General features: G+C 46.2%; 2 protein-coding genes across 2 annotated transcripts in view; one reads left to right on the top strand and one right to left on the bottom strand.

Moving 5' to 3' along the window:
* Window positions 1-22,228, top strand: part of LOC144697431 (uncharacterized) — a 101,229-nt gene that overhangs the window by 38,109 nt on the left and 40,892 nt on the right. Inside the window, exon 4 of the mRNA XM_078569408.1 lies at window positions 6,852-6,955. Coding sequence (XP_078425534.1) covers window positions 6,852-6,955 — 104 coding nt within the window. The remainder of the gene's footprint in view (window positions 1-6,851; window positions 6,956-22,228) is intronic.
* LOC144697442 (uncharacterized) overlaps window positions 1-22,228 on the bottom strand; it is a 79,305-nt gene that overhangs the window by 55,037 nt on the left and 2,040 nt on the right. The window lies entirely within an intron of this gene.

The raw sequence follows: 22,228 nt of genomic DNA, 5'->3' as shown, positions 1-22,228 counted from the left end.
CCCCCCGGGGTTTATTAACCCGCTCCCAACAGTGACCGCTCACCTGACAGCTCACAATGCCCGGCTGATTGACAGCGGTTCCGGGCCAATAGGAAGAGAGAGGCGGGACTAGAGGACTGAGCGGGAGCGGTTTGCCCTCCAACCATTTGGAGTGATGGATGGGCGGGGCTAGGCCGGGACTGAAGCATGCGCAGTACTAGAACCGGAGCTGGAAGAAGGAGCGGTGGAGTTGAGATCACAAAGAGTGAGAAATGAAGCCAGCGGCTGGAGATTGTGAACCGGGGAGGGGGAGCCTGGAAACCACGCGCGAGCTCGGAGGGCGGCTGGAGATTGTGAACCGGGGGGGAGCCTGGACACCACGCGCGAGCTCGGAGGGCGGGTGGAGATTGTGAACCGGGGGGAGCCTGGACACCGCGCGCGAGCTTGGAGGGCGGGGAGACGGTGCCCCAGTGGTAATGCCACTGGGCTCGTGACATGGGTTCAAGTCCCAACATAGGACTATGGGTTATTGTCCTTGTGAGTGCAGCACAGTTTTACCGGAATGATACCTGGACTCCAAGAGTCGGTTAATAATTTATAAAACTATCAATTATCGTAAAACCATCTGGTTCACTAATGTCCCTTTAGGGAAGGAAATCTGCCGTCCTTACCAAGTCCGGCCTACATGTGACTCCAGCCCCACAGTGATGTGGTTCACTCTGAAACGGCCCAGCAAGCCACACAGGTCCAGGGCTATTAGGGATGGGCAATGCCCACATCCCATCATAGAATAAAAAAACACCTGGTGCGGGGAGGCAACTTCACCGTCTCCGAGGTCAAGGAGGTGGTGGGCGGGCGACTCCTCGTAGCAGACGTAATGTACAAGAACGCTCCACTCCGGTTAATTAACGTGTATGGCCCGGCACAAGGGGCTGAGCGGCTGGAGGTTTTTCAGCAGCTCCCACTGCTGCTGGCGACCTCCAGGCCGGTCATTCTGGGCGGGGACTTCAACTGCATCATCGATGCGGCTGGACGATCCGGCAGGGCCGGAAGCAGATTGGACGCTACGTCCAGATCCCTGATGGAAACAGTTAAGGATGCCAAGCTGCACGACGTCTTCAGCAACCCTGCAGACGGAGCGCAGCGTAGATACACCTGGTCGCGGCCAGATGGGTCCATTCGTTCCAGGATAGACTTCCTGTTTGTGTCCCGTGCATTCACAGTCAGATCCACCGACGTCAAGCCGGTGTTCTTCTCTGACCACTGCCTCCTACTGGCGGACTGCCACTCGGAGGAAGACCTGAGGGTGGGCAGGGGGGCATGGAAGCTAAATGTGCAACTGCTGACCCCAGAGAACATTGAGGAGCTCAAGAGGGATTACAAAGGTTGGAGAACCGTGAAACCCCTCTTTGAGTCCCTGACACACTGGTGGGAAGTGATCAAGGGAAGCATCAAGAGGTTTTTCATCCGCAAAGGCACCCAGAAAGCTAGAAAGGAACAGAGGGAAATGTCCCGACTCCAGGAAAAGATGCAGAATCTGCTCCGGCTGCAGTCGATGGGGGTCGATGTCAAGGAGGAGCTCCAAGAGGTGAAGGGCCAGCAAGCCTCGCACTTTGCCTCGGAGGCCTCCAAGATCATCTTCCGTTCCAGAGTCCGCTCCGTGGAGCAGGATGAGACGTGCTCACGTTTCTTCTTCCAAAAGGTACACAGAGAGCGCTCTGTGATCAGCAGCCTGAAGGAAGAAGACGGCTCAGTAAAGTCATCACGGTCCGACATTCTGAGGATCAGCAAATCCTTTTATGCCGGACTGTATGACGTGAAGCCCACGGACAGCACGGCCTCCCAGTCCTTCCTGTCCTCTATCACGGAGGTCTTAGACCACAGTACGCGGGAGAGCCTAGACAAACCGCTAACTCCTGACGAACTGACTAAGGCCCTCGAGTCCTTCGAGAAGAGTAAAACCCCCGGAAGCGACGGCCTGCCGGCGGAGTTGTATTCGGCTCTGTGGGACTTGATCGGCCCAGACCTGCTAGAAGTGTACGAGAGTATGCTCCTGGCCGGCAGCATGTCAGAATCCATGAGGAAAGGCATCATCACCCTCATCTACAAGCACAAGGGGGAAAGGGAGGAAATTAGAAATTGGCGACCCATTTCACTGTTGAATGTGGACTATAAGATTCTGTCCAAGGTCATCGCCAACCGGGTCAAATCCGCTCTGGAATTGGTGATTCACCCTGACCAGACCTGCTCTGTGCCAGGCAGGAAGATCTCTGACAGCCTGGCGCTGCTCAGGGATACGATTGCCTATGTACAGGACAGGGGTGTGGATACCTGCCTCATCAGCTTGGATCAGGAGAAGGCCTTTGACAGAATATCGCACACCTACATGGGGGATGTGCTCTCCAAAATGGGGTTTGGGGAGGGAATTCGAAATTGGATCCAACTGCTCTACACTAACATCAGTAGCGCAGTCTCAATCAATGGGTGGGAAACAGATAGCTTTCCGATCAAATCTGGAGTCAGGCAGGGCTGTCCTCTCTCGCCTGTCCTTTTCGTGTGCTGCATAGAACCCTTTGCCGAGTCCATCAGGAAGGATCCGGGCATAAGAGGAGTGACGATCCCAGGCAGTGGAGGCACTCAGGTAAAAGCCTCCCTGTACATGGACGACGTCGCCGCTTTCTGCTTGGATCCGCTGTCGGTGCGCAGACTGATGCACGTCTGCGACCAGTTCGAACTGGCCTCGGGAGCCAAGGTAAATCGTGGGAAGAGCGAGGCCATGTTCTTTGGGAACTGGGCTGACCGATCCTTTGTCCCCTTCACTGTCAGGGCTGACGGCCTGAAGGTGCTGGGGATATGGTTCGGAGGGACTGGGGCATGCGTTAGAAACTGGAAGGAGCGAGTGGCTATGGTGAAAAGGAAACTGGGCATGTGGGAGCGACGCTCCCTCTCCATTGCGGGTAAGAACCTGGTCATCAGGTGTGAGGTACTCTCGCTGTTGCTGTACGTGGCGCAGGTCTGGCCCATTCCACACTCCTGCGCGATGGCGATCACTCGAGCCATCTTCCGCTTTATCTGGAGGTCGAAAATGGATCGTGTCTGCAGGGACGCGATGTACAAGCCTCTAGATAAAGGGGGAAAAAACGTGCCCAACATCGCCCTCATACTGATGGCCACCTTTGTGTGTGGCTGCATCAAGCGGTGCGTAGACCCTCAGTACGCAAACACCAAGTGTCACTACGTGCTGAGGTTCTACCTGTCCCCGGTGTTGCGAAGGATGGGTCTGGCCACGCTGCCGCGGAACGCTCCAAGTAGTTGGACCGTGCCGTACCACCTGTCCCTGGTGGAAAAATTTATGCAGAAAAACACCTTTGACCACAAGTCCATCAGGCAGTGGTCAGCACGTAACGTCCTAGAGGCCCTGAGGGAAAAGGAGAGGGTGGACCCTGTGGGATGGTTCCCCGAGCAGACTGTCAAAGTCATTTGGCAGAATGCCTCATCGCCAGAACTTTCCAACAAGCACCAAGACGTAGCTTGGCTGGTGGTGAGAAAGGCCCTCCCCGTCAGATCCTTCCTACACGCCAGGAGTCTCACCCCCTCTGCACGTTGCCCTCGAGGTGGCTGTGGTGGGGAAGAGACCGTTGTTCACCTCCTTGTGGAGTGTGCCTTTGCAAAGAAAGTCTGGAGAGAGATGCAGTGGTTGCTGTCGAGGTTCATCCCGAGCAGTTCTGTGACACAGGACTCTGTGCTCTACGGGCTGTTCCCAGGGACACACACCGAGACAAACATCGACTGCAGCTGGAGGATCATCAACTCGGTGAAAGACGCGCTTTGGTCTGCCCGAAACTTGTTGGTCTTCCAGCACAAAGAGTTGTCCCCGACCGATTGTTGCGGACTGGCACAATCCAAAGTCCAGGACTACGTGCTGAGGGACGCACTAAAGCTTGGGGCAGCTGCCGCAAAGGCGCAATGGGGAAGGGTCGCTGTCTAAGACCTTTCTACCACAGCGCACCGAGAGACTGGGAACTGTTTAGAGCCCCTCGGGCTGTACAGATCAAAATGAAAGGCTGTAAATGATTGTAATATTGTTTGTACTGATGCACCTGGTGATACATTTTGTAAAAGTTTAACCTGGATTGTACCCTTGTAATGTTGTTTTTGAAATGGTTTTGAATGTGATTGAAGATTTTTTATGAATAAAGTATGTTTTTACAAAAAAAAAAACACATGGTGTGAGCGGGACTGGAAACCCTGGTAAGAGGCCTGCCTTATGCAGGCAATTGCCTATTGTCATCTTGAGAGGGGAAGGTGGAGTGAATGGGTAGTGATGTTGGTGAGGGAATTGTCATTTGTGGCAGAAAACTCCAAACTTGTCAAGCTTTGTGTCAACGATTGTTTCCTCATTTCACTGTGAAAGACATGGCTACAATTTTTTGACCATGCTTGTCCTCACTTCCCCAGATTCAGACAAAGATTCAGTCAGTTCCAAAGAAGAGATATAGTCCTAGACTCTGGGGGCATAGTGTAAACATGAGAGCCAGACCTTCCAGGAGTGAAGTCAGCAAATACTTCTACACACAAAGAGAGGTAGAAGTTAGGAACTCTGTTCCACAAACAGCAGTTGATTACATATTAAATTTAAATCTGACAGGGACGAGGGACTAAATGGCCAACTCCTAGAATTATAGAAACTTGCAGCACAGAAAGAGCCCATTCAACCCTTTATACTTGTGCTGTTTCTTTGAAAGAGCAGTCATGTTTAGACCCAGACACCCACTTTCTGTTTGTAATCCATATGTTCCTCATTCTCAAATCCCTGTCAACTTCCTTTTAAAATTCCTTCTAGAGTCAGGTCCCAGCACCTTTTCAGGTAGCGAGTTCCAGATCCTGACAACTCTCTGTTGGTGCAGAAACTGCTGAACTTCATGTTGAGTCTGGAAGTTTGTAAAATGCCAGATCGAAAGATGAGCTGCTGTTCCTAGGGCTCCCATTGAGCTTCATTGGAACAGTTCAGGAGGCCAAGGACAGAGATGTCAGAGTAGGAGTGGGGCGGAGAATTAAAATGACAAGTGACTGGAAGCTCAGGGTCAAGCTCACAGGCTGAACAGAGGTTGTTCCACAAAGTGATCACACAATCTGTGTTTGATCTTCCCCATGTCGAGCAGACCACATGATGAGCACTGAATACAGTAACTAAATTGAAAACAATTACAAGTAAATGACTTTGTTGTAGGCCGAAGAAATATACTTTATTTGAAGAGTAAAGGTTACAAAGTAATTTCCAGAATATTAAACCTTCAGTCCAGTTACAGTGATTTTTAACATCAGCAGAAACAAACCCAAACTATCAGAATGAACAAGGTTCAGTACTGAGTGTGATCAACAGCAACAATAACAGCAGAATCCAACCCCTGGAGTCAATGCTGAACTCGCTGGTGTATCAGCCAGTTGGATGATGGATTAAATCCCTTCTCACACATGGAGCAGGTTTCCGGCCTGTCCCCAGTGTGAACTCGCTGCTGTGTGTCTTGGAGCTGGTGGCTTCCCCATGCACCAGCTGCTCTTGTCTTTTCAGGTGGTGGGGGTCATGGGTTTGGGAGATTCTGTCAAAATTCTGGTTGAGCTGCAGATCTATGAAATCCATCTCCTTTTCCCCTCCTCCACCTCTCACTCTCTCTTTTCCCATAGAGGCCGGAATCTCGTGTAGGCCCAGACCGGGAGGCAGATTCCCTTCCCTGAAGGACGTTAGTGAACCAGTTGGGTTTTTATGACAATCTGGCAGTTTTCATGGTCACATTTTCCTCGTGTCAGCCCCACAAATTACCGGATTCGTTCAGCTCAATTTCACAATCTGTCTTTCTGTTTTTGTGGGTTCTCTTTCATATTTCTTTGTTTCTGTTTTGAATTCATGTTACAGAGTATGAGAAGGATTTGCAGTCAGGAAGGTCAAACCAAAATCAGATCAAAATCTGCCAGAGTCTATCGATTCATCAGGACCTGAAGATCATCAGCCTTTGAACATGGAAGCAAAAAGCACCGTTTACACCAGGGAGAAACCGTGGAAATGTGGGGACTGTGGGAAGGGATTCAGATCCCCGTCTAATCTGGAAACTCATCGACGCAGTCACACTGGGGAGAGGCCGTTCATCTGCTCCGTGTGTGGGAAGGGATTCACTCAGTTAATCTGCCTTCAGAGACACCAGCGACTTCACACTGGGGAGAGGCCTTTCACCTGCTCCATGTGTGGAAAAGGATTCACTCGCTCATCCCACCTGCTGGAACACCAGCAAGTTCACACTGACAAGAGAGAGTTTAAATGCCCCGACTGTGAAAAGAGCTTTAAAAACCCACATGGACTGAGGGAGCACCAGCGCATTCACACTGCGTATGCACCATTCAGCTGCTCACAGTGTGGGAAGAAGCTCAGGACATCATCCCGCCTTCTGAAACACCTGCGAGTTCACACTGACGAGAGGCCGTTTAAATGTCCAGACTGTGGGAAGTGCTTCAAAAGTTCTGGGCATCAACAATGTCATCAACGTATTCACACTGATGAGAGACCGTTCAGGTGCTTTCACTGCGGGACTGGGTTCAGGCAACCATCTCATCTCACTGCACACCAGCGCACCCACACTGGGGAGAGGCCGTTCACCTGCTCTGAGTGTGGGAAGAAATTCACTCAGAAACCCCACCTGCTGAGACACCAGCGAGTTCACACTGACGAGAGATCATTTAAATGTCCAGACTGTGGAAAGCGCTTTAAAAGTTCTGGGGATCTGCAATACCACCAACGTATTCACACTGATGAGAAACCATTCAGATGCTCTCACTGTGGGACTGGGTTCAGGCAATAATTTCATCTCACTGCACACCAGCGAATTCACACTGGGGAGAGGCCGTTCACCTGCTCTGAGTGTGGGAAGGGATTCACTCAGTCATCCAACCTGCTGATACACCAGCAAGTTCACACTGGGGAGAAGTCGTTCACCTGCTCCAAGTGTGGGAAGGGATTCACTCGCTTATCCTACCTAGTGACACACCAGCGAGTTCACAAGTGATTACAGGGGTTGGATTCTGCTGTTATTGCTGCTGTTAATCACATCCTGGACTGAATCATGTTCATTCTGAAAGTTGGGGTTGATCTCAAATGTCAGTTGCCCAGTTTAGACTTAGCGTGTACCCACGCCATCTCTCAATCATGTGACTAGATCATCATGTCTGCAAACCTCGTTTTCAATGTACATCACTCAAATTGTATTGAACTAAAGATGAACAATGAGCAGATCACAGTGCAACCCTGCAGCTCTATATTGACTGGAGAAAGTCTGTTCTGTAACTCGAGGATGAAGCTTGGTAAGCTCTGAATGTTTGTAATTACAAGTAGGCTCAAGCTATTTGAGAGATGGGCTGTTCAAAACTGTTAACTTGTCAGATATTGAAGGAATTACTCTGAAAATAAATTCACCAATTGATAACCTCAGACTCTGCTCCCTGCTGTAATTAATACTCAGCATCCATTCGTGCTGATTTACGGTGAATTACTGAATATCCTGTGGAGTCTTTGTTCCTTGTTTTGTGAAATAGCTCTCCCCATTAGTGCTGAACTGCTGGATAACTCTGATTACATTTCGACATGTCTAGAAAGGGTCTGTGTGCCCACATTTCACTGTGATTTGTAAACAATAAACAATGTTCGTGGCCTGACTTGTCGTCTGGTATCCGGGTGATTTGTGAAGAAAGATTTAATTCACTCACTCAGCACCTTGAGGGGAACCAGACTGAGGTTTAATGAACATAAAAAATAGGAGTAGGAAGAGGCCATTTGGCCCATTAAGTCTGCTCTGCTATTCGATATGATCATGGTTGATCTTCTACCTTAGATCCACACTCCCCATAAACCTTAATTCCCCTTGTACCCAAAACTCTGTCGACCTCAGTCTTAAATATAACTGAGAGCCAAGGATGCCTGGGATAGAAAGTTCCAAAGATTTACTACTGAGTGAAGAAATTCCTCCTCATCTCAGTCCTAAATGGTCGACCCCTTATTCTGAGACTGATCCCCGTGTTCTAAATTCACCAGATGGGAAACATTTGCTCAGCATCTACCCTGTCAGGCCATTTAAGAATGTTTCAGTTAGATCGCTCAATCTTCCAAACTCCATTCAATATAGGCCGAGTCTGCTCTATCTCTCCTCATGGGACAATCTCCTCATCCCAGGAACTAGCCTGGTGAACACTGGTTTCACTCCCTCTAGGGCAAGTGTGTCCTTCCTTAGGTAAGGAGACTAAACCCGCAAACAGTACTCCAGGTGATGCCTCACCAATGCTCTGAGTAATTGTAGTAAGACATCTTTACTCTTATACTCCAATCCCTTTGTAATAAAAGCTGACAGACCATTTACCATTTGCTTGCTGTACCTGTATGTTAACTTTCTGTGATTCACGTACAAGAACAGCCAGGTCCCTCAGAATGTAAATATTTCCCAGTCTCTCACCATTCGAAAAATATTCTTTCTTATATTTTTCCTACCAAAGTGGATAACTTCACACTTCACCATGTTGTATTCCATCTGCCACGTTCTTACCCAACCTGTCTATATCCCTCTGCAGCCTCTTTGTGTCCTCCTCAACACTTACTTTCCCACCCAACATTGTATCGTCAGAAAACCTGGATATATTACACTCAGTCTCCTCATCTAAGTCATTGGTATCGATTGTAAATGGCTGAGGCACAACAACTGATCCTTGTGGTACCTGCTAGTCACAGCCTGCCAACCTAAAAATGTCCTGTTTATTCCCACTCTCTATTTTCTGACCATTAACCATTCCTCAGTCCATGCTCAGATACCCCCCAAACACCAGACCGAATTTTGTGTAATGACCTCTTGTATGGCCCCTTATCAAATGCTTTTTGAAAATCCAAATACACAACATCTTCTGATACCCTCATTATCCTCCTTACTTATTACATTTTCAAAAAGCTCTGAACAGATTTGTCAAACATGATCTCCCTTTCATAAATCCATATTGGCTCTGCTCAATCAGTTAGATTTTCTAAATGCCCTGTTACCACATCCCTCACGATAGATTCCTACATTTTGTCAATTACTGATGTTAGACTGACTGATCTCTAGTTCCCCATTTTCTCTCTTCCTCCTTTTCAGAAAAGTGAGATTATGTTTGCTACCAAGGCTGGGAGAGACACTTTGGAAGGTATGGGGAGCTGGGACTTGTCCATGAGAGTAACCAAAGGTCTAGGTCCTGAAATAATTCAGAGTGACGATGTGTTAGTCATGGCTCAGTGGTTGCATTTTCATGTCTGAGTCAGGAGGTTGTGGGTTCAAATCCACATCCAGAAAGATGAGCATAAAATTGAGGGAGCACTGCACTGTCAGAAACAGACTGTCAGAGATGGCACTGAGACAGAATGGACAGGTGTAAGAGATCCATTGACACTATTTCAAAGAGCCGGGGTTTCTCCCAGGAGTCTTGGTCAATATTAATCCCTCAATCAACATCACTGAAACAGATTATCTGGGTATTATTAATTTGTTGTCTATGGGATCTTGCTGTGCATAAATTAGCTGCTGTATTTCCTACATTCCAACATTGTCTACACTTCAAAGGAATTTCATTGGCTGTAAAATGCTTTGGACATCCTGACGTCATGAAAGGCTCTGCAGAAATAAAAAATTTTCTTTAACAGAGGAGAAAAGGCCCAGAAATGGAACAGTCGAGAACAGGATTTCAATTAGTCTCCTCTTATCCTGGAGTAAACAAATACTCCACACACTGTGTGTTTGACGCCAAAGTGATTTATTTGACATTTAACCAGAATATTAAACTCCAGCCCTGTTACAGGGATTATTAACACCAGGAGGAATAAAACCCCCAAGAGCTGGATTTTCAAAGAGGTTTGGGAACCTGACACTGGATCAATTCCGGGTCCGCACTCTGCACCTGAACTGCATCGCTCTTGCAGCACTATTTTTAAATGTAAATAAGCTGTTTTGGCAGGAGGTGAGCTCAGCATCCAAACCGAGGCACCAAGTGCCTCCGGGGGCAGGGAGCTTCCTGTCCAGCAGCAAAGGCAGCCATTTTGGGGTTTGCTACTGCTTTGCCGAGGGGAGCTAGCAGCTCATGAAATGACCAGGACAATAAAGACAATACAAGTGTGCACGGACATCAAGATACAGCGCTCAAACCGGAACAAGTCTATCCCTCAAATTCAACAAACAAAAACCAGATGAAAATTAACTTCCTTTCGATCTATGGTAACTCCACAGCTGTGCGCTAACGTGCAGCAGACTATCTGACTTCATCCTGTAAGTAAGCCTGGGTACTAGATTTTAGTGTAGCCCAACCATTTTCAGGTTCATTTCATGTCATATTCATTGTAATAAGCTAACAATGTCAAAACACAATTTTCTGCTAACATTGAGATAAGAAGCCATTTTGATGATTTTAACCTTTTCCAACAAACTTTCCCAAAACAGTATTACGAAGCAGTGATTGACGGGCAACAGATGATTGGTAGTTGCTTAGAAGTCGCTTCATGTTATCTCAATATTTCTCCATTAGCACTTCTTATGAGAGAATTAAAGTGCTGTAACAGCTGGGAAAGAAATGGGATAAGCCTCGGACTTGCTCCCTATCAGGAACACACACTGTCCTTGATTGTTGAGTCTGTCTTAATGAATGGGCTCCTGAAAAAACATCAAGATGAGAGACATAGCTTAAAGGAAGGCACTGTCCTAAGTTTAAGACAATGTGGCAAATTAGCTAAAACCACTGGAGTTAACTCTTGTCACATTATTGACAAACCATAGACCAATTAGCCATTTCCAATAACTTGGCTAAGGTGGGCTTACAGCATCTTTTAAGTGTAGAAATGAAGATTTCGAGAAGCCATTTTGTTAGCATGTTATCTGTGTATCAAATGACGGAGGGTTATCCTCACTTCATGTCTTCAGCCTGATCAACCGAGGAAAGTTGTGAGAAGTCTGTTTAATTGTTAAAGTTAAACATTCTCCTCTTACTGTTAATTGAAACTTGATTTTTATCTTTCTAACTTGTTACCTTTCCACATTTTAATGGTTAATAAATCTTTTTAAAATGACCATTTAGAGTGTTCATTCCTGCCGGATGCTCAGTCCTGTAGAACCTGGTGATTTCATTCACAATTGGGGATTTATTGCAAACAACCTGTACCCCATAAATCAATTTAGAATCCAGAAGACTGAAAATCCCATTCTGTTCCAGACAGGCTCCTTAACAAGTTCTTTAATGAGATTAAGGGGCCGTTAATTGGTGGTGAGTGGGTTTCCTGTTTCCTCCCCTCCACCGGCACTTTGAAAATTACAAACTGTCTCAGAGGCAGCGGATCCAGTGCCTCCGACCGGGAAAGTAATTTTCAAATCACACAAGTCCCGGTTCCCACCCCCATCAGAAAGTGAAAATCCAACCCCAGTTATCAGAATGAACCTAGTTCAAACCTGGATGTGATTCACAACAGCAATAACAGCAGAATCCAACCCCTGTTGTCATATGTGAAACTTCTGGTGTCTCTTCAAGTTAAATGAAAAAATGAATCCCTTCCCACAGATGGGGCAGTTGAAAGGCCTCTCCCCAGTGTGAACTCGCTGGTGTCTATGCAGGTTGTGCGACCGAGTGAATCTCTTCCCACACACACAGCAGGTGAACGGCCTCTCCCCAGTGTGAACTCGCTGGTGTTTCAGCAGATTTATTGGTCCTTTGAAACTTTTCTCACAGTCAGAGCATTTAAACAATCTCTGATCACTGTGAACAAGTTGGTGTCAGCAGAGCAGATGACTGAGTGAAGCCTTTCCCACACACACAGCAGGTGAACGGCCTCTCCCCAGTCTGAACTTGCTGGTGGGTCCCTAGGTTAGATGAACTCATGAATCCCTTCCCGCACACGGAACAGCTGAACGGCCTCACGCCACTGTGAACACGCTGGTGTGTCATAAGATTTGATAACTGCGTGAAACCCTTCCCACAATCGGTGCAGGTGAACGGCCTCTCCCCAGTGTGAATACGCCGATGAATTTCCAGCTGGGATGGGGAAATGAATCCAGTTCCACAGTCCCCACATTTCCATGGTTTCTCCGTGGTGCGGGTGCCCTTGTGTCTCTCCAGATTGGATGATCAGTTGAATGCTTGTCCACACACACACAGACACACAGAAAACATGTGTACGTGGAATTCATAACATCCCACTGTAAATGCTGTAATTTTTTTTTCAGGTTGTGTAACTAGCTAAAGCTCTTTGCACAGTCAGTGCACTGGAACACTCTCACCGGTGTGAGTGTGTCTTGATGCTTTTCCAGTCATATAGATGAGTGATTTTTTTTTTTCTACAGTCAGAACAGGCAAACATTTCTCCTTCCACATTCAAAGGCCGGTGATATTCTGCTCCTGATGAATCAAGTGACTCTGTTAGATCTTGATGTGATGTTTTGTTTGAGTTACCAGTGTATAAATTCTCCCTTCTGATGCCCCTGTAAGCAGAGATTTCAAAAGTCCTCATTGTAAGCACGGCATAGAAATGAAGAACAGTTAATTTTAGTTCCTATGGAACATTTTTTCTCTCTTGTTCCCCCAAAGCTGCAAATCCCCGTCCCACACACTCTCCCCCCTCCCTGGGCTGAAATCTAAATAAAGTGTTGGATAATTCTCTGTATCCTTTTAATAAATTCTACAAATGGAGATCATGTTTTACAAGGGGCCATTTGTTAACAGTTTCCCAAACACAGATCAGATCCTCATTGATTTGAGCCCAAATTTATTTATTTTTTATAAATTAAGTCTTATTTATTGTGCTCCCTCCCCCATCCTCTGATGTGAACCATCCTCCACTCGCTGACCCAGGATGGCGGCCGTTAACCTGGGCCTGTTCCCGGGAGGGAGAAGCCCCGCAGCTGCAAACCAGGAGCTGATAATTATTTCTCAGGGTTTGCGGATCCACAAAGTGTTTCCAAATCCTCCCCGTCCAGCCGCCGGCTCCATCGCTCCCTCCCCCCGGGCCTGTCACCGCGGGGTAAACACGGGGCCTGGGGCCTACCCCAGAAGTTGCTCCAGTTCCCAGTCCAGCCGCGGTTTCCAATCCTACCCTGTGCTCACAATCTCCTCCCGCCTCCCGAACCGCCCGCTCCTCCTCTCTGTCACCATGACTGTCACTGAGCATGCTCAGAGCGCACACCCACACTGTACCTGCGCACTGGACTCCTATAGTCATTGATAGGGGACTTTCTGCAACGCGGTTTGTTCTGGGTAAATAATCCGCCATTGATAGCTTGACTTGGGAACACAAAATTCAATGCATCGGCTTCCCAATCGAGATCGGGACCCTGGGCGCTGTTATGGCACGGCGGATGGTAAATGCCGAGCTGCTCAAATCACAGAGCGAAACCTGAAACAGCTGCCACTACCGTTTTGCAATTTGTATTTTATCTCGAGATGCGTGCCTTGAATTCAGTAGTAATAAGTCCACCCACAATTAGAGTTTTTTTAAAACTAAAATAAACATTCATTAACAGAATAAAAGATTTTAAGCACATTCATAGGTCTACAAATTACGATTATAATAACTCCTAACTCCCCTAATTAATCTAGCTCCCAGTTACACCTCTGTTAAGGCAACAGTGAAACAAAACATAAGTTTAACAGACCTTGGTAAAGCACACAAAACCTTGGGCAGTGATATTCAAAGTGAATTTTCTTAGCTTCGGTTCCTGTAGACAGCAAATGCATACAGGCTGGAGGCTTTTCACACTTGTGTTAGATCTTAGAATGCCTTCCCTCTTACATATAACCTCATCTCCTTTATACATGCTTCTCTCTTAATGTAAATTCCAATTCCCAATATTTCTTTGAAACTTTACTTTTAACTTTATTATAAATTTTTCATAGTACTCATATTATCAGTAACCTTTGGGAAAAATAAACACTGTATGACTTAGCTTCTTATGGCTAGGTGTAACATCTTACCATCTGTTTGAAGTTCAAACTAACCTAATTTATATAAAAATGCAAATGTTCCTCGCACCTCACATTCTAAAACTTCAGCCAGGTTTGTGTATTTAGCATTTCAAACCTAGCTTCCCTTTTGATCATTCAAAAGCTGCAGACCAGCTGTCTCCAATTCCATTAAATTCTCCCGCCCCCCCTCCCACCCCCCCACCACCACACACATCAACACAGAGAAACTAATCTAAACTCCACTATTAACCAACCTTTACAATATATCAAAATAATATTATGAAAAGTATTATATTTTCATGACAGCGCAATACACACAATAGGTACTTAAAGTATGTAGAAACCCGAATGTCTGGACCTTCCTCCATGATGCAATCTGTGCAATTCACCCCCACCTCCACCTGCAATGGCAGATTGGAAAAAGGTCGAAGTTGAAATTCACAAAGATCAATGCTGGTACAAACTGGTGGAAACAACCTGCTGAGTTATTTCATCACTTTCCGTTTTTATTTCAGATTTCCAGTATCCACAGTATTTTGCTTTTAATTCAGTGCTGGTACCTGTGTCAAGAAAGATATGCTGAAAAACTGACTTGAGGTAGATGAAATTGAATGTGTCTATGCAAAACATAAACTCCAGCACAGGTCAGTTGAACAGAAAGCTCTGTTTCTGGACTCGATATTCTCTGTAATTCAGTGTCATCTCCTACTGGTTGAACAGAATGCTCTGTTTCTGGATTTGATATTTTCTGTAATTCAGTGACATCTCCTACTGGCTCTTGATCAGCATGTTCCACATCCACCACTTGTACTGCACATGCTCAGAGTGCAACCGAGTGCTGAGTAATCGCACTGGGCTCCTGTGGTCACTGATGGGGCACATTCTGATTCATGGAAAATTATGGATTGTAACAGTGTCACTCAAAGCTTAATTTGTGAACAAAAATTTTCATCACCACATCGAGATTGGGCCTGTTTCTGTATCAAGTGGCACTTGCTTAGAAATAACACCTTCTCACTAATGCCAGGGTCACTCGGCTCCTGACCTCATTACAGCTGTGGTTCAAAATGGACAAAAGAGCTGAACTCCCGAGGTGAGGTGAGAGTGACTGCCAGGCAACATTTGACCAAGTGTGGCATCAAAGAGCTTTCGCAACACTGGAGTCAGTGGGAATCAGGGGGGAAACTCTATAATGGTTGGATTCATACCTAGCACAACGGAAGATGGTTGTGGTTGTTGGAGGTCAATCACCTCATTTCCACGACATTACTGCAGGAGTTCCTCAGGGTATTGTCCTAGGCCCAACCATCTTCAGCTGTTTCAGCAATGACCTTCCTCCCATCATAAGGTCAGAAGTGGGGATGTTCACTGGTGATTGCACAATGTTCAGCACCATTCACGACTCCTCAGCTACTGAAGCGATGCATGTCTAAATGCAGCAAGACCTGGACAATATCCAGGCTTGTACTGACAGGTGCCAAGTAACATTCGCAACACACAAGTGCCAGTCAATTACTATCTCCAGCAAGGGAGAATCTACCCATCACCCCTTGACATTCAGTGGCATTACCTTCACTAAATCCCCCACTATCAACATCCTGGGGGTTACCATTGAGCAGAAACAGAACTGGACCAGCCATATAAATACTGTGGCTCCAAGAGCAGGTCAGAGGCTGGGAATTCTGCCGCAAATAACTCACCTCCTGACTCTCCAAAGCCTGTCCACCATCTACAAGGCACAAGTCAAGAGTGTGATGGAATATTCTCCACTTGCCTGGATGGGTGCAGCTCCAACAACACTCAGGAAAGTTGACACCATCCAGGACAAATTAGCCCACTTGATTGGCACCCCATTCACAAACATTCACTCCCTCCACCAGCAACAAACAGAGGCAGCTGTGTGTACCATCTACAAGATGCACTGCAGGAACTCACCAAGGCTCCTTCGACAGCACCTTCTGAACCCACGACATCTCGATGGACAAGGGCAGCAGATAGATGGGAACACGACCCCCTGGAAGTTTGCCTCCAAACCACTCACCATCCTGACTTGGAAATATATCGCCATTCCTTCAGTTGCTGGATCAAAATCCTGGAGCTCCCTTCCTAACAGCACTGTGGGTGTACCTACACCACATGGACTGCTGCAGTTCCACCTTCTCAAGGGCAACTAGGTATGGGGAATCCAGCACCATGTGCGAGCGAGATCAGGAATAGGAGAATAGACTGGATGAATGCATGGCTGGAGAGATGATGTAGGAGGGAGGGATTTAGATTCCTGAGGCATGGAGATTGATTCTGGGAACGATGGGACATGTAAAAGCTGATTGGGTTGCACCCCAGCAGGACCAGGACCAGTATCCTCACAGGGGTATTTGCTAGTACTGTGGGGGAGGGTTTAAACTAGACTGGCAGGGGAATGGGAAACTGAGTGAGGAGACACAAGAAAGGGAAACAAAGATAGGAATGAAAGATAGAAAAGTAGAAAGCAAAAGTGGAAGGCAGAGGAAACAAGGGCTAGCAGCAAATAGGACCATAGTACAAAAAGAGATGTATAAAAAATGTTAAAAAGACAAGTCTAAAAGCACTGTATCTGAATGCATGGAGCATTCGCAATAAGGTAGATGGATTAACAGTGCAAATAAATGTAAACGGGTACGACATGACTGTGATTACAGAGACATGGCTGCAGGGTGACCGAGGCTGGGAACTGAATATCCAAGGGTACTCGATATTTAGGACAGACAAGCAAAAAGCATTGTTAGTTAAGGATGAAATCGGTGCAGTAGTGAGAGAGGATATTGGCTCAGAAAATCTAGATCTAGAATCAGTCGGGTGGAGCTAAGAAACAACAAAGGGCAGAAAACATTAGTGGGAGTTGTCTATAAGCCTCCAAACGGTAGTGATAAGGTAGGGGGCAGCGTTAAACAGGAAATTAGAGATGTATGTAAAAAGGGTGCTACGATAATCATGGGTGACTTTAAGCTGCATATAGACTGGGCAAACCAAATTAGCAATAATACTGTGGTGGATGAATTCCTGGAGTATACAAGATGTCTTTTAGACCAGAATGTCGAGGAACCGACTAGGGAACAGGCTATCCTATATTTGGTATTGTGCAATGAAGGAGAGTCATACGGAATCGAATTGTTAACTCTGTCTCTCTCCACAGGTGGTGTCAGACCTGCTGAGTTTGATCAGCATTTTCTGTTTTTATTTCAGATATCCAGCATCCGCAATATTTTGCTTTTACACTAGCATCATGAGGAAATCTTTTCAGTAACAAGTGTTAAGAATTTGGAATTCACTATCTGATGGATACAGGTTCGAGAGTAACCTTCAAACAGGAATTGGATAAATATTTGAAGGAGAAATGATGCAGGGATGAGTAAAGAATGGGGGAGTGGGACTAACTGGATAGCTCGTCGAATTTGTCAGCACAGATTCAATAGGCCAACCAGCCTCCTTCTCTGCTGTACTGTTAGGAGATCCTGTCATCTATAATAATATAATGATTCATAATAAACATGATGATAGAATCATGGAGCAGGGATGGTGGCCATTCAGCCCATTGTGCCTGTACCGTCCCTGAAAATGTTACCATTCTGTCCCACTCCCCTGCTCTTTTCCAATCGCCCTCTAAATCTTTCCTTATTAAATTAAAATCTAAATCACTTTTGAAAGTTATAACTAAATCTGCTTCTACCAGCCATTCAAACAATGACTTGCCAGTATTTAATTGGTGGAAATTTCTACACATCCACCAAACAGTCTGATAATTTACGAAGAGTGGAGAAGTCGAGAGACGTGGTGGTGAGGCAGAGCTGGGAGCTGTTAGTGTAAATGTGATAAGTGGCAGTGTTTTCAGATGATGTCATTGATTGGAACAGGTTAATGAGAAATAAGAGGAGGCCTTTGGGGACACGAGAGGTAACTGTGTGAGTTGAGAGGAAAGACATTGTGAGTGATACTCTGGCTATGATTAGAAAGAGAAAAATGGAACCAGGAGAGAGCAGCCCCACCCAGGGGACAGGGGAGAGGTGAAGGTGCAGAATGATGTGGTCAACATCAAATGCTGCAGACAGGTCGAGGACGAGAAGGGAGAGTTTATCTTTGTCACAGTCACATAGGATGTCATTTGTCACTTTGATAAGAGCTGTTTCAGTCCTGTGGCAGGGGCAGAAACATGATTGGAGGGATTCAGACATGGCGTTCTGGGAAAGATGGGCAGGAATTTGGGAGGTGGCAACACGTTCAAGGACTTTGGAGAGGACAGAGAGGCTGTAGATGGGGCAGTAGATGGAAGGAGAGTGGGGCCAAGGATTTGCTTTTTGAGACTCCTGCAGGATGTGGGAAATGAGGGACGCTTCCAGCGTCCATGGCGACCATGTGTGAGGAAGGTGTGTCCAAATGCAGCTTCTAGCGAATCGGGTTTCAGAGCTGGAGCTGCGGGTGGACTCATTGTGGAGCATCCGCGATGCTGAGCAAGTCATGGATGGCACGTTTAGCGAGGTGGTCACACCGCAGGTGAAGATTACACAGGCAGAATGACCATCAGGAACAGTAAAAGACTCAGGAAGGTAGTGCAGGAGTCCCCTGTGGTCATCCCCCTCTCTAACAGATATACCGCTTTGGATACTGTTGGGGGGGATGGCCTCTCGGGGGAAAGCAGCAACAGCCAAGTTCATGGCACCGTGGGTGGCTCTGCTGCTCAGAGGGGCAGGAGGAAAACAGGTGGCAGGGCTATTGTGATAGGGGATTCAATAGTTAGGGGCACAGACAGACGTTTCTGTGACCGCAAACGTGAATCAAGAATGGTATGTTGCCTCCCTGGTGCCAGGGTCCTGGATGTTACAGAGCGGCTGCGGGACATTCTGGGGAGGGAAGGTAAACAGCCAGTGGTCGTGGTACACATTGGTACCAACAACATAGGTAATAAGAGGGATGAGGGCCTGAAAGCAGAATCTAGGGAGCTCGGAAATAAATTTAAAAATAAGACCTCAAATGTAGTAATCTCAGGATAACTCCCTGTTCCACCTGCTAGCAAGAGCAGGAATAAGAGGATAGGCCAAATGAATACGTGGCTGGAGAGATGGTGTAGTTGGGAGGGATTCAGATTCTTGAGGCACTGGGACTGGTTCTGGGGAAGGTGGGACGTGTATAAACCGGACAGGCTGCACCCAGGCAGAGCTGGGACCAGTGTCCTTGTGGGAGCTTTTGCTAGTTCTGTTGGGGAGTATTTAAACTAGTGTGGCAGGGGGATGGGATCCCAGGAGTAGGATCAGATAGGTCAGATTCAGATCAGAAAAGTGGAGGTAGAACATTAGCTAGGGACGTTGTGATAGACATGGAGTTACAGGAGAAGCAAAGTTTACAAAGTGTCCAGCAAGGGAAATTGACGGGGTTAAACTGTTTAAACTTCAATGCAAGGAGTATTACAAACAAGGTAGATGAGTTAAGGGCACAGGTAGACACATGGCAGCAGGATGTCATTGCTATAACGGAGACCTGGCTAAAGGAGGGACAAAGCTGGCAGCTTAATATCCCTGGTTATAGAGTCTTCAGACACGATAGAGTAGGAGATTAAAAAAGGATGGGGGAGGGGTGCAGGTAGCACTAATGGTTAAAGAATCAATTCCAATTGTGAGAAGGGATGAAACACTTAATGGATCAACAAACGAGGCTTTATGGATTGAGCTTAGAAATAAAAAAGGGGCAGTCACACTACTGGGAGTATACTACAGACCCCCAAATAGTGAAAGGGAGATAGAAGAACAAATATGTAGGCAAATTTCTGCTTGTAAGAACAAGAGGGCAATAATAGTCGGAGACTTCAATTATCCTAATATCAACTGGGATTCAAACAATATAATGGGAACTGAGGGAGAAAACTTCATGCAATGTGTCCAAGAAAATTTTTTTAACCAATTAGTGATAAACCCAATGAGAGGAGATGCAATTCTAGACTTAGTCTTGGGGAATGAAGAAGGGCAAGTGGGTGAAGTGACAGTTGGTGACCATATCAGGGACAGTGATCACAATTCAGTTAGATTTAGCATTACCATGGAAAAGAACAGAGATACAGAGATAAGGCAGGAGCAAAAGTCTTGAACTGGGGGAAGGCAAATTTTGCAGAAATGAGAAGGGACTTGGTTGAGGTGGACTGAACAGCACTGCTGGAGGATAAAACAGTGGAAAACCAGTGGGAAGCACTAAAAAGCGAGATCCTAATTGTACAAAGTAGACATGTCCCCTACAAAAATAAGAGTGGTACTGCCAAATCTAGACCACCCTGGTTGTCTAGGGGAATACAGGGGAAGATCAAACAGAAAAAGGAAGTGCACAATAGGCACAAAGAAGTAAGCACTGCAGATATCCTAGACGAAGTAAAAAAGGAAATAAGGAAATCAAAGAGAAGGCATGAAAAAAGATTAGCAAGTAAAGTTAAAGATAACCCAAAGATGTTTTACCAATACATTAATGCTAAAAGGTTAGTTAAGGAAAAAGTGGGACCCATCAGAGATGAAGATGGAAACTTGTGTGTGGATGCAGAGGCTGTGGGAAGGGTTTTGAATGAATATTTTGTCTCCGTGTTTACAAAGGAAAGGGAGGATGTAGATAGAGTAGTCCAGGACGAACACTGCGAGATATTGGACGGGATAGTCATAGAGAGGAAGTACTCGAAGGGTTGAAATCCTTGAAAGCTGATAAGTCACGAGGGCCAGATGGATTGTTTCCGAGTCTGCTGAAGGAAGTCAGGGAGAAGATAGCAGATGCTCTGAGGTTGATTTTCCAATCTTCACTAGATGCAGGGGAGGTACTGGAGAAATGCAAATGTAGTTCCATTGTTTAAAAAGGGATCAAAGGAAATGCCAAACAATTATAGGCCAGTTAGTCTTATATCAGCAGTGAGCAAATTAGTAGAATCAATCCTGAGAGATTGGATTAACTGTCAGGTGGAAAGGTATGGACCAGTCAGGGATGGTCAGCATAGATTTGTTAAAGGAAGGTCTTGCCTCACAAATTTGATTGAATTTTTTGAGGAAGTGACAAGAAGGGTTGATGAAGGTAGTGCAGTGGATGTTGTGTACATGGATTTTAGCAAGGCATTTGACAAGGTCCCACATGGCAGACTGGTCAGGAAAGTAAAAGCCCATGGGATTCAGGGTAATGTGGCAAACTGGATAAAAGGTTGGCTTTGTAACAGGAAACAAAGGGTAATGGTCAATGGATGCCCTTGCGAATGGAAAGTTGTCTCATGTGGTGTTCCACAGGGCTCAGTGTTGGGACCCTTGCTGTTTGTGTTATATATTAACGATTTGGATGTGAACGTTGGGGGAAAGATTGGGAAATTTGCCGATGACATAAAGATTGGCCAAGCAGTGCATAGTGTAGAGGATAGCCATAATCTCCAAAACGATATAGATGGGTTGGTGCAGTGGGCGGTAAAGTGGCAGATGGATTTTAACATAGAGAAGTGTGAGGTCATACATTTAGGGAGGTCAAACAGTTACAGGGATTACACAATAAATGGGAATATACTAAGAGGGGTAGATGAAGTGAGAGATCTCGGCCTACAAGTACACAGGTCCCTGAAGGCAGCAGTTCAGGTAGACAAGGTTGTAAAGAAGGCATATGGAATGCTCTCCTTCACTGGCAGAGGTATAGAATATAAAAGTAAGGATATAATGTTGGAATTGTATAAAACACTGGTGAGGCCACAACTGGAGTATTGTGTGCAGTTCTGGTCACCACATTACAGGAAGGACATAATAACTCTGGAGAGAGTGCAGAGGAGGTTTACAAGAATGTTGCCAGGGTTAGAAAAGTGTAGCTACGAGGAGAGATTGGATAGGTTGGGGTTATTTTCCTTAAACAAAGAAGGCTGAGAGGTGACTTGATTGAGGTGTACAAAATGATGAGGGGAATAGATAGAGTGGACAGGATAAAATTGTTTCCCTTGGTGGAGAATTCTAAAACCAGGGGACATAGATTCAAGATAAGTGGCAGAAGGTATAGGGGGGACATGAGGAAGAACTTTTTTACGCAGAGGGCAGTGGGTGTCTGGAATTCGCTGACCACGTTGGTGGTAGAGGCAGGAACTCTAAACTCTTTTAAAAAGTACTTGGATCTGCACCTTAAGTGCTGTAAGCTACAGAGCTATGGGCCAGGTGCAGGAAGGTGGGATTAGAAAGAGCACCTGGGTGTCCTCGGGCTGGCATGGACAAGATGGGCCGAATGGCCTCCGGTG

The sequence above is a fragment of the Cetorhinus maximus genome, chromosome 23, assembly GCF_964194155.1.
Source record: "Cetorhinus maximus chromosome 23, sCetMax3.hap1.1, whole genome shotgun sequence".
In the NCBI taxonomy this organism is placed as follows: domain Eukaryota; kingdom Metazoa; phylum Chordata; class Chondrichthyes; order Lamniformes; family Cetorhinidae; genus Cetorhinus; species Cetorhinus maximus.
Note: the sequence above shows the minus strand (reverse complement) of the source record. Positions and strands in the feature narration are given on the sequence as shown.